Source organism: Protopterus annectens, chromosome 2.part2 (genome assembly GCF_019279795.1).
Source record: "Protopterus annectens isolate FY-2018-M chromosome 2.part2, PAN1.0, whole genome shotgun sequence".
In the NCBI taxonomy this organism is placed as follows: Eukaryota; Metazoa; Chordata; order Ceratodontiformes; family Protopteridae; genus Protopterus; species Protopterus annectens.
Genome location: NC_056730.1, coordinates 851,817,336 through 851,831,009, shown reverse-complemented (window position 1 = coordinate 851,831,009; position 13,674 = coordinate 851,817,336). Strand labels below are relative to the sequence as shown.

Below are 13,674 nucleotides of genomic sequence, written 5' to 3'. Positions count from 1 at the left end.
TCCAAGAAGGCCAATTGATGATAAGGACAGACAACACCACAGTCATGTGGTACATCAACAAACAGGGAGGCACTCATTCATACCCCCTATGCCGGATGGCACTGGACCTATGGAATATGGCTCTGAGCTACAACATTCAGTTACAAGCAATTTTGTACCGAAAAGAAAACATCCTAGCAGACATATTAAGCAGAACTACCTCGGATGCTCACGAATGGATGCTACACCCGGACATCTTCAAGGCCATCACAAGGAAATGGGGACTACCACAGATAGACCTATTCGCATCCCCGCTCAATCACCAGCTCAAGAAATTCTGCACAAGAACATACCACCCACTTGCTTGGAAGGTGGACTCTCTATCCTTCAGTTGGAAAAGCCTGACAGCATATGCATTCCCACCTCTTCCTTTGATGCACAAGGTGCTATTGAAAATCAAAGAGGAACGTCCAAGGATCATTCTGATAGCTCCAGACTGGCCAAGACAACATTGGTACCCATTACTGAGGAGCATGTCTCGGGACAAATGTGGACACTACCCTGATCCCATTGCTGTTAACTCAGAGCGGCTACAACACCCTGCATCCAAACCTGAAAACTCTGCAGCTGACTGCCTGGAACATTACATAAGAACAACTAACCCAGATTTATCCCAAAGGGTTAAAGACATTATCCTTGAGGCCCGCAGACCTTCAACAAGAAGGAACTATGCAGGAAAATGGAAAAGATTTCTCATTTGGAGTACTGAAAGGGGAAAAGATGTTTCAAAGGTAGACATAGCCAACATCCTGGAGTATTTGGCAGAGCTTTTCCATACAGGCCTGTCCTATTCCTCCATCAAGATACATGCATCAGCTATTTCTGCAGAATACAGCTTCGATCCCCCTGTCTTCTCAAGCATCCTCTACTCAGGCAGTTTCTGAGAGGAATTAAAATGTAAAACCTCCTAGGAAACCACCGTTGCCAGCATGGGACTTGAACTTTGTGCTAGAAAAATTGACACTCCCCTTTCGAACCAGCAGCAACAGCAGAACTTCAACACTTATCCTGGAAAACTGCTTTCCTGCTGGCAATTACCTCAGCAAGAAGGGTTTCTGAGCTACAGGCTTTAATGGCAGTACAACCCTTCCTAATCTTCCATCAAGACAGAGTGTCCATGAGAACAAATCCTACATTTATGCCTAAGGTGGTATCCAGAGTATCTTTAAACCAGGCTATCCACCTACCTACATTCTTCCCCAATCCACAGAACAGGGGGGGAAGACTGCTGCATACTTTGGATGTACATAGACAGTTACGCTACTACCTGGACAGAACCAAGGGCAATAGAAAAACTGACCAGCTTCTGGTAGCATATGCAACAGGAAGGGAAGGAAAAGCAATTTCAAAACAGACAATCTCCAAGTGGATAGGAAATTGCATCAGATTCTGTTACTCCTACCATGGAAAGCAAACTCCACAGAACATAAGACCTCATTCTACAAGGGCTACAGCCACTACCACAGCTTTCTTAAGAGGAGTGGCTACCAAGGACATTATAGAGGCTGCTACTTGGACCTCCGTGCATACATTTGCCAAGCATTATAACTTACCTTTATACTCTAGATCCCGAGCAGGGTTTGCCACTGCTGTTTTACAAGGGATCCTAACTACACCATAATTTCTTCTCCTTTCCTCCTCCCCTAGTTTAGCTATGGTATTCTACCCATTTGTAAAGACTGCAGATGCATCCTTGAAGGACATAGTACAGTTTTGTACCTACCATAAATGTAGATGTCCGAGAGGAATGCATCTGCAGTCAGGATTACCCACCCTCCTTCCCCTCTGAGGTACTCCTAGGGTATTTGCCAATCTACAGCTAGCTTGGGGGGGATCTATTATGGTGTATTTGTTTGTATATATGTGCATACATGCTTATTTTATGTGTTTGCTCTCTACTATTTGGAAACTTTGGCATTTATCCAAATTTAGCCATCCAAGAGGGCACCTGGCATCTGGGGCAAGAAACACTGAGGAAAATGGCGTCGGCTGATGCCTTTATACCCGAATAACTGCTGCAATGACGTCGGGTGAAGTGCAACACCAGCCGAAGCCAGACCCAGACTTTGGAATCCGGCCAACCGAAGGGCTGCCTGACGACAGGACAACCCATTTGTAAAGACTGCAGATGCATTCCTCTCGGACATCTACATTTATGGTAGGTACAAAACTGTACTATTTCAAGAATTGGCTAAGTTTCTGGTGTCATTCTAAGGGGATCCAGTATCTGTCTGCCTGGGATGACATGACTGACAGACATCGATGCTTTGCCAGAGATGGCCTGCATCTGTCACCCTTGGGCTTCCGGATATTGGCCAAGACTCTTGCCACCACTATAGTGCCTTTTATAGGCAGTGTTCCAAAGACCAAATTACCACCGTAACAGCTACAAACAAATGCAATCTGAGAGTCATGCTGCTCAATGCTAGAAGTCTAAATCTCAAAATGCACTCACTCAAAGCACTCCTTAAAATGGAGAACATCGACATTTGTGCTGTGTAACAGAGACCTGGTTCAAAGCAACAGAAAGCACCCCTGCACTACCAGGCTATAACTCATTCCACACCTTTCGGCCCCAGAATTTAGACCGAAGCTCCGAAGGCAGTGGTGTTTCCATATTCATAAAGGATGAGCACACCTCCAGATTTGGTAGCCCAACATAACGCATCGGAGATACTTCAGGTGCAGCTAACATTGGGTAAGACAACTATTCAGGTCGTAGCCTGCTACAAGTCCCAACCATGTCCCATGACTCACACTCCACGTTCCTAAGCACCCTGGAGAATATTAGGGTCCAATCTAACACACTCATACTTGGCAACTTCAACTACCCCTCCATTAACTGGAAAAACTACTTGCGTACCAATACACTTGCCCAATGCTTTCTGGAATTCATTAATTCCAATGCTCTGGACCAGCTCGTTCTTACCCCCACTAGAGGTAGCAACATCCTTAACCTGGTCATTACTAACATGGGCGACCATTGCTCTACACCAATAGTCAACTCCTTCCTGGTTAGATCCGACCACAAACTAATCACCTTGGAAATCCCCCCCCCCCCCCCCCAAAGGTAACCACCATGAAATACTTCTCCAAAGCTAACTTTGGGCTCCTAAAAACAGAGGTGACTAACTTCATGGCACCCATGCAAATGGAGAATAGTTGCATGACTGCCAAATCATATACCAATGCACTGTACGAACATGTACACAAATGCATGGATCTCTCCATACCCAATAAAACCAAGATGCACTCCTCCAAAAAAAGGAAGCCAATCTGGTGGTCTCCTGTCATAAACAAACTCTACAACAGAAGGAGGAAACTGATGTGGAATAAGGCAAAGTCCCAAGATTGGAAAATCTCTCATCAGCCTCAACAAAAGGTTGAGATCCCTCATCAAATCCTCTAAAGCTAGCTATGAAAACAGAATTGCAGCAGATAGTAAAGACAACTATAAGGCCTTCTATAGTTATGTAAAGAATCTCCACAGCAATACCCTGATTTGCTCTGAGCTACTGCACAATGATACCTTCTACACCAAGCCAACAGATATTGCCAATATACTGGCTGACAGATTCATTGATAACTTTATCCCTCACACCCCCCCCAAAGGACAAATCACAATACCAGTAGATTGCCAGGCACCCACTATTACTGCTGCACCAATTAAAACAGCAGTGTCCAAGGCCAAGAATGCAGCTTCTATGGGACCTGACAGTATCCCTGGCTGTGTTCTACATGAACTACAGAGTGAACTGGCACCTCACCTGTGTGCACTGTTCAGTCACAGCCTCAACTCAGGGTTTGTCCCTACCAAATGGCGCACTGCTATAGTCATCCCTCTGCACAAAGGAGGAGTGACTACAGACAGCAAGAATTATCGCCCAATTATCCTGACAAGTCTGATATGCAAAGCTGTGGAACGCATCATCATGGACCTAATAAACAAGGATATAGGGAATCTCCAAACTCTGGATCCTACACAGTTTGGTTTTATGAAGGGTAGATCATGCCAGCTCAACTTGGTTGACTTCTTTGAGTCAGTCACCAGAGCTGTGGATGAAAGCATGGTGGTTCATGCAGCCTACCTTGATCTGGCCAAGGCCTTTGATGCCATTCCCCACTCAGGAATCATAGAAAAACTCACCAAGCTAGGCATCAACCCCTATATCACTAGGTGGGTTGCAAACTGGCTCGTAGATAGAACTCGCAGTGTGAAAGTAGCTGAATCCAAGTCAGACTGCCGACCAGTCATGAGTGGAGTCCCACAGAGTTCGGTCCTGGGTCCTCTCCTGTTTGGTATTTACTTCTCTGAAGTCCAGGCCAACACAAAGGGACTCTGGCTGACAAAGTTCACAGATGATTGCAAGTTGGGAGCTACTTATCTGCCCGTCAGCAAGCAGTCCTATGGCAGGACCAATTGTCTGCCCTCTTACCAGTAACCATAGGAGTCCGTCAAGGATCCATCCTTGGCCCATTGCTGTTCTCTCTGTTTACAAATCAGATCTCTTCATCCTCTCCCACTGCCTCAGTAGTACAATATGCAGATGACACTACCCTCATATGTGCTGCCCATACCGTTAGTGAACTGCAAGCCCTTACCCAAAATAACTTCACCCTAGCCAAAACTTGGTTCACTAACATCAAACTTCTTCTTAATCCCCCAAAAAAACTAACTAATTCTTTTCAGCCCTGGCAGAGCTCCTCCCCTAAATAATAATTTCACCATTAGCTCCAAAGAAAACATTCAAATCAGTCCAACAACACACACTAATTTCTAGGCATAGAAATAAACAATAACCTGAGGTTCGACATCCACATAGCGCAAACCATTAAGAAAGTTAATAAAAAACTTGGTCGCCTCTACAGGAACAAACAGTTTATGACAAAACGCACCAAAGTAACCATCGCAAGGACTCATCTTCTATCCACCCTACTCTGTGCCTCTCCCATCTTGACCAATCTCCGCCATACTGATCTAAATAAAATGGAATCTTGCTACAACAAAATTGCCAAGTTTGCTACTGAAGCCTCATGTAGGTCCCACCACTGTCTATCCCTTAAGCAACTCAACTGACTTGAGTTGCCTCACATACTTCTACTCAGTCAACTCTCTATAGCACACAAACTCTACTACCTTCCTGAGATAACTCTAGCACTTCAGCACCTCATTCAGCCCCACATTCCCTCTAGAGCCTTAAGATCTAGTAACCAGAACCTCATAACTGTCATCAAACATAAAAATGAAGCTGGTAAGTCCCTCTTTGTCAACAACATTGCCAAAACCTGCAACACACTGCCAAGTCAAATAACTTCTACCACCTCCTTTAGTAATTCAAAAAACTCCTGAAAACCCACTATCTAAGTAACTGGCTATGCTCATGCCACTCACCAGGCTAATCCATACCAAGAGAATTTGTCAGGGTACAGCTATGTATAAACAGTTTTCTCCCCTGAAAGCTTCCAAACCTGTATATATTTACCTTACAAAACTTATAACTGCAAAAGAAAAAAAATGTACCTCTGATTGTCTACTGTAAGAAATGTTAATCTCTGGTGTGTGTATATTTGCTATATGTATGTATGTTAATCACCAGCATGTTGTCCTGATGTGTGTATATGCCATATGTATGTGTGTTTTACTTCTTTTTACTCTCATGTAATGTATTGTAATGTGGAGCTTTTCTCCCCAGGCCTCCACTGAAAATGGACCTGTGTCCAGTCTGACTTTCCTGGTAAACAAATGTAAAATAAAATAAAATAAATAAATAAAATTGTTAACTCCCCAAGTGATGTTGACATCCTACAGAAAGGCCTCAATGACACCAACGACTGGTATGAGAACCATGGCCTTAAGCTCAATGCCAAAAAATGTGTCGTCATCCCCCTTGGGAAAAACCCAGTCCCCTTGAATTACCACATTGATGGTAGTCCACTGAACACAGAAGGCATTATAAGAGATCTGGAAACACAGGTTGACAGCAACCTCTTTTTTGACCACCACATTGCCACTGTGATCAGAAAGTCCTTCTATGTGGCACATCTCATTACTAAGGGTTTTGCATCCAGGAAGAAAGAGGTCATTGTCTCCCTCTGCCCTTCCCTCATTAGGCCAGTCATCAAGTACATTGCCCCATTTGGCATGTACCTCACTAGACACCTGCAACATCTGGAGAGGCCGCAAAAGTACCTCACAAAGATGATCCTAGGCCTTAAACACTTGTCTTATATGGACAGACTCAAAAAACTCCCAACTATTCTCTGTCTCATATCGCCTACTTAGAGGTTATCTCTGCTTGACTTACAAAGCCATGTCTGACCTGTCTCTGTTAGAAATGCTGCATCTAAAGAAATCCCAATCCTTCAATACCACACGCTCCAGAGACCTCAACTTCGTTACCACAATCAACAGAACATGCTGGAGGGACAGGTTCATAACCCAGAGACTGCCCATGCTATGGAATAGACTTCCCATACATGTCAAGCAGAGCACCTCACTGGCCCTCTTCAAGAGAAATCTTGATGAGGGGATGGAAAATAGAAAATTCACACCGGGGATCACTCCAGTGCCTGTACTCGACAGAAGTACTAGGAACTAAAGTCGGGTGGCACAATGCCAGGGTAATCCTATGGGCTAGGTTTGTAAAGGCTCCAGGGCCATTAGACTAGTACACACCTATGACTATGTCAGTGGTTTACTTTTTAGAAATATGGGATATTATCAGAAGGCTGTGAGTTCTTTCTTCATGCTAAGTACTTAGAGTAACATCTGTAACTGAGAATGTAGTGTACTGCAGTGACTGATGCTTGCCATCATTGATCGATGTTAATATGAAGTCCATTCCCTTCTTCCCTTTCTGTTTACTGCTTAACTAAAATTTAAGTATTATCTTAATGTGAAGGCAATCTTACTATGCTTGTCATATCCAGTGTTTGTTGATCATTTAAATGGTAAGTGTTTCTATTTCACTTCATCAACATGCAGCAAGAAATACATTTAACAGCATAGTGCATCTTCCTGGTCACAAACTGTAAATAAGCTACATAGTCCTGCATTATTATTTATTTTAACAATTAGAAGTGTTTTTACAGTGATATAGAGACTGCAGTAATTTAATTATATTAAGGTGAATAAACACTGCAACATATGTCACTTGGGCACAATGTTTCAACCTATTTGTAAAATAAAGGTCTGCTGTTGTTACATCACTTGACAGTAACTTTCATTTTAATTTTCTTGTTTCCTGCATTAATGTTTGGTTAATGAATACAGAAGCAGCTTGTTGTCTTTGCCACTGTCAATTGTGTCACTTTCATATTTCCTTTTTTCTGTTCCTTTCATTTTTTTACATGGTCTCCTTGTGGCTTTTCCACTTAACCCTCTCTTGAGAGGGTTCCTTATTTGTGTAAGTACTGTCGACCCACATTCATACCTCTTAAGTATGAATGTTATGTAGTAAAAGTGTTAGTAATGTAGATCATTAAAAATAAACTACCTTTTACATAAAGTATTGGTGAAAATGTTCAGTACTGTTAGGAATGTTGACAACTGAGAGTACTGATCCCATTTATTTTCCTGCATTTTATAATAAATGTGTGTGCGTGCATGCATGTGTGTGTGTGCGTGCCTCAGGGGTGGTGGTTATTACTATTGTACTTGGTTTAATGACACTCTGCTACAACAAGCAGTTGCATCAGAAAGCAACGATGAACTGCTGCGATCACCCTGTTGTCACTATTTATAATATTTGAATGGTAGCACAGAGGAAAGAATGCTCAAATCAGCTGACTCAAGACAAGCGCAATGAGACTGGACTCCAGATTCATAGAAGGTTCATGTCTGACATTAGCAGACATGTATGATACCAGTGTTTCTCATTCTTATCTGAGTTTAGCAATGTTTGATGTGATGTGTTGCATTACAGTCTAAGCTTGGTTGTGTTTTGTCTAGCTATATTGATTGTCTACCAGTTTCGGGTGATATTTTTTGCTTAGGATATCAGGCTAGAAGCTTAGAGGAACCTGGTTGTACTAGTAAATACTTGTAAGTACTACACTTAAGACAGCTGATGAGGTAATTACATGGGTAGTGCTTGGTTGTAGAAAGGTGTTTGAGGTAGAAAGCCTTTATTTTTAGCTACATATCAGATTGTGTTAGCATTTTTTTTTTTTTTTTACTAATATGGTTAAAGTTTACCTGAACAAATGCCATAGAAAAAGATGGATGGAGGAGATACCTTTATTATAACTATGTATGCATTTCTGTCAAAGACTTCTCTGATGGTGGCCAGTGCCATGGCGCAGAGGACTAAAACCCTTAATATGGCCCGGGCATGGGAGGATGGATATGCCCATATCAGAGGAGGCACATTTGTCTAGGTGTTCCCTGTGGGGATGCGTAATCCATGTCAGATGTAACAGGGAAGTGAAGGAAGGGGGTATCAAGGGGTAGATCATAAATTAAAAAATTTCCCCATGTAAGCAGTCAGTGGTATTAAACACCCTTCCCCAACCCCCTGAAGGAAACCCTTAGGTTACATGCTGGACCCAACCTTAGAATGGAGATACTGCTGGGGCTGTAGGAGAAGCTGGTAGACTGTGCAGTGGACATGGACACTGGGGTAAACCATTAAGAAAGAAGTAGAAAGGGAACAAAAAACAAATGAATTGTCTGATGGTGTAAATGGACACACTAAGAATGTCTTAAAGGCAGGTGCAAAAAACAGCAGCTTTATATTTTAGCCAGAGATGTAATCTGTAAGCAGACTGATAGAATGACAGTAGTGGCACGGAGTGATTTCAGAAGTGGTGTAATATCTGTTTGGTATATTTGGCAAGCTACAAATGTATTATAGTAAACATAAAATTGTTAGGAATATGTGTTTAGTGCATTTACACTTTATCAAATGTAACATAGTCAACAGAATATAATTAGCTAAGTCTTAGAGAGAATGATTTTTGTTACAAACTGCTCGTCTAATTGTTACTTCTTTTGACAGCATTTGGAGGAAAGCTGAAGAATCCACTGCAGGTTGTGCTCATAGCAACTCATGCAGACATTGTCAACTTACCTCGTTCATTTGGAGGAGAATTTGGCTACGACAAGGATATGTCACTGTTAAAGGAGATCAGAAGCAGGTCAGTAAATAATGTTCAATACTGGCATGCTCTGCACTGGAATGGAATTAGCATTATGTTCAGTTACACATGTAGCTATGAGAGTCTTTCATCTTTACAAAAATGGTAAAAGATATATATTCCTTTCCAGTCATTTTCACAGTTTCTCAGAAGAATTTCCTTAACATCGATTTCAGACCTTGAATTGAATTAAGATGGCATTAAGGGAATGACTTAATGAACAGGTGTGATTATAGGTGTGCATGATGTATATTATGGGCAAAATAACTTTTAACACTGACTGTTTCCCCTACTTTTTCATGTCCAGTACCACTCTTTTATGTTTTTCAGGAGTTTGATTTTTTTGAGCCTTACTGATTCTAAAGTTTTATCTGTTTCAGAACCAGGGTTATAGGATTTCTGTTGTAATCCAAAACATAATTAGTTTTGTATACAGTAATTAATTGTTACTATATTACATTATTGCATTAGAATGGTATACAAATATGAGTCCTAAATAAGAATACCTTCTACATTGTGATGGGATATAGCATGCTAAGCAGATGTCATTTAATTAGGTATTAGATCTGTACTAACTTAACCAGTTTGTTTGTGTTTGTGTCTTTCGGCTTTTCCCAGTTAGGGGTCGCCACAGCGGAACTCCAGTCCGCTAATGATTGGTAGTGGATTTTTACGTACCGGGTTACCAGCCCTGACGCACAACCTTCAACAAAGGCATGCCCCATTCACGTATGCCTCCACACAGAAGACGCTCTAGCTGAGAATCGAACAAGACAACATCTTGCTATGAGGCGACAAGTATGCCTTGCTAAATTGAAATATTTTCTCAGTAGTTTGTACCAGGACATATAACATGAGATTTCATAATCCATTAGTACCACACATGACTGTGGAGATGGTTACATACAGATTACAGCACTTGAGAACTAAATGCAACCTCCTCCACCTGACATAAATAAAATTAGGTGAGATGTGAAATGCATTTGGAAGGCCAGTACACTGCTGATGTATATTATGATGGAAAATTTTGTAACTAGGCACCTGCTTTTCAAATAACCACCATCAGACAACTCCTGCTTTCACCAATGCTGCAATAGTAGTTTGTAGAAATAAGATATATGGCATGAGATGTAATGTGCCACTGGAGTAGTCAGGATAATAGCAAGAAGTGTTTCAGAAACCATTTGAAGAGACTAGAGCAAATATGATGGAGGAGATGATATATATTCAAAGTACTACAAAAAAATGTCTTTCCCAAGACAATGGCATCATTATTAAGATATGTGGGGATAAAGGGGACACATTGCAATCACTTGCAATTTCACATATCATTTCTCTGTTCATACAGCTAACTCTGATTCTGACAGTGTACACTTGGACAAATTAAGAACATTTGTACTCTTAAGGTCTACCTTAACTGTTGTAAATCTTTGAAGCAGTTTCATCTAAAGAACATTTAATGTCTAGAAATGTTTGCTCATTGAGTTTATGAAAATATGTGATACAATTTTTGATTTTAATGATCACTGCTACAAGAGCTGCCAAATCCAACTTTCCCAGTTGCCTCCAGTTCTAGCAGAAGAGTTCAGTAAAGGCTGTAAATCCTTATATGCATGCTGCTCCTGGAGTCTGAACAATGGAGCTGCCAAGGTCTGTTGTAGGGAGCATATCGTATGCCTTAATTCTTTACAGTTATGCTTGGAAGTTTGTTTTTCTTTTTCAATGCAGTGGGCTAATAGTAACACTAAGTGAAACTTGAATGAGTCAAAGAGTGAATAAATACTTTTAATTGCTAGTGAGATGCAGTGAACTGAAAGCTAGTTACTAGTATTTCAGAATGTGTCTGGAAGTTTGTATTGCTTCCAGTTTCAGTGCAGAAAAGTAATGCATCAGATTACTCAGTACACGGAAACAGTGGTCATGGCACTGTGATGGACAGAGCTTTTGAGGTAGGTGTACAAAGTAAGGGAAACAGAATGACCCAAAAAGTAAACTGAAAAAAACTGATAAACAGAAATGCCATCCTCAGCAATGGACAGGCGAGTCTTTGCAGCAGCATGCACTGTTTGTTTTAAAATATCAAGTCTTGGTGTGATAGTAGCACTTTATAATGAGACAGTTTATCCTTCCAGTGTCTTTAATGCTGTGAAATCTCCATGTTTTTACCAGCACACGACAAAAAATAAAAATAAAAAAAATAATTCAAGGCTGTTTTATTGTAGAAGTAGTTTATTTTATGTGTAGGTTGTTGTGCAGTGGTAGATTGCATACCTTGGGCAGTTTCCAGGCTTTGGATCATCCCTACACACTTTTTGAGGGGTACCATGCATAAATGTATGTAGTCTTTGTGATGCAGTTTCCTGATTTAGGACTATTTGAACTGCTGTCATTATAATCCACCATTGTCCATACCCATCAGTTATAGCCACTTGACTGTGTACACCTCAGATATCCGATTGTGAAAGTAAATGGCCAAAGTAATGAGCTCCAACCTGCTTTGCACAAAGGCACACTAGGCTTGCAAGGATAGACTAATGACTGTATAACTTGACCTTGGCAGCAGAGTAAGCCATTCTCATCCAAAGACAGTCCCCATACTCAGTAATCATAACCCCATTATTGACCGAGTACACCTCAAATGCATGAGTTTTGGTAAAAATAATAATTATAGGCACTATACTGTATTTCATGTTTGTTGCACACAAAAACATAGCCAAATTATTACAGTTTACTTCATTTAAATGCACAGTAGTCCTCTAAGGCCAGACTGTTTAAAGTGGTCAGACAACAAAAATGTAATTTACTTTCATTCACAGACAACCCCCACAGCCACTCAGCAGTTATACTCCCATTTTCACGTACACCTCAACTGATTGTGGCAAAAATAATACCTCTCAATCTCTTAGCGCAAGAATCAATACAAAGCCAAAAAGCAATGAGACACCAAAGCCCAAAATCAGGATAGATTGTAAATATTATTATTATATACTTAGAAAGCTATTAGAATAAGCATTTTTGCTTTAGCATGTGCTTTCTGAAGTATATGAAGTTTGAAACTTAGATTTTTGTCATTATTTAATTACTGCAATCCTCAACAATTTACCAAACAACCACAAATGCTATGAAGAGCAAACCAAAAGTATAATGCAAAATTTACAGCTTTTGGCAGACTCAGGAACTATATGGTTGTAGCTTTGTTTCATGTAAACAGTAGCCAGCCCATAAGTATTCCAACTTAATTCACACAAATGCATGGTAATCAATGCAAATCCAGGTGGTTAACTGAAAAAAGACAACAAAAAGGTAAGTAGCTTCCCCCCACAAGCAGTCCCACCTCAACCCAAAGCACATTTACAGGCATTGCTTTTGTCCACAACATGGCTATCCCCATGCCAATGTATTACGAAAAAAAAGTAGTTATTTCATTTTATTTCACACAAATGCACTAACCTTTATCATCAGAATTCACACACACAACTTGCTTTCATCCAGATTATAGGTAACATTCCCCACCACCATTCTGGTGTCTTGCCAGCATGTAAAAAACAAGCCTTGCGTTACTGCAGATGTCAATTCGCAAGATCCACAATGATCCACCTACACTGTATAATATGCTTTGGCTTTCTATTCACCACCATTCCAGTGAATCATGGGAAGGCACCTTAACAGAAAACTGCAGCACCTTACATAGGCTTGTGCTGTGGCTGTTTATTTTTCTTTCCTTTACTTAAAAGAGTAAAATATGTAATCTAAGCTGAGTATCTTCACTGGCCCATGATGTGTATGCACAAATGACAGACACTGAGTGTGTGTAAAAGTAAGTACTTGAAGTGCTTGCAGAGTCTTTTCATTTAGTGTTTTGTTAACAACTAGAGAAACATTGATTGCTTTCGTTTGTTATTTCAATACATTAACTAAATAAAGTTAGTAGTGCTGAATATGGTAATACTTTTAAAACAAAATTATTTTCTTGGCTGGTCATTGGCCTCCCTGTAGCTATGGGCTCTATATAACTACCTCAGTCACCCCATTGTAATCTGCTACTCTGTGTATGTGTGTGCGTGTGTCTGTGAGATGAAATAAATCACTTCTTTTCTGTTGGATTTTATAAAGTGTTACCAAGGTGTGAACAAAATACTTTCCTTCTGCAGGCCTTGCCCTTCTGCTCTTAGCAAACTATAGCAACAACAAATATTTTATTTATTTTTTATTTATTGTTTTGTTTTACTGAGAAAGTTCAACTGGGTGCAAGTTCCATTTTCAGCAAAGACTTGGGGAGAAATGCTCCATTTTACAAAATGAGTAGACGGCAAGTTATGCAAGATTTATCTAAATATACATGTGTACATAGACTAGTAATGATATAACAGTTAATCAAAAAATGATAACTATACATACATAAAATAGTAAATTAACGTACATAAAATTGTAATTATATGACATTTAATGAAAACATGAGAGTTAAATGAAGAATACAGTAAAATATTAGCTAATATC

At 40.4% G+C, this 13,674-nt stretch overlaps 1 protein-coding gene across 2 annotated transcripts in view; it reads left to right on the top strand.

The window, feature by feature from the left end:
- DAPK1 (death associated protein kinase 1) overlaps positions 1-13,674 on the top strand; it is a 1,440,273-nt gene that overhangs the window by 1,249,287 nt on the left and 177,312 nt on the right. For both annotated transcript variants that reach the window (XM_044064186.1, XM_044064185.1), the window contains one exon: positions 9,039-9,177. In XM_044064186.1, coding sequence (XP_043920121.1) covers positions 9,039-9,177 — 139 coding nt within the window. The remainder of the gene's footprint in view (positions 1-9,038; positions 9,178-13,674) is intronic.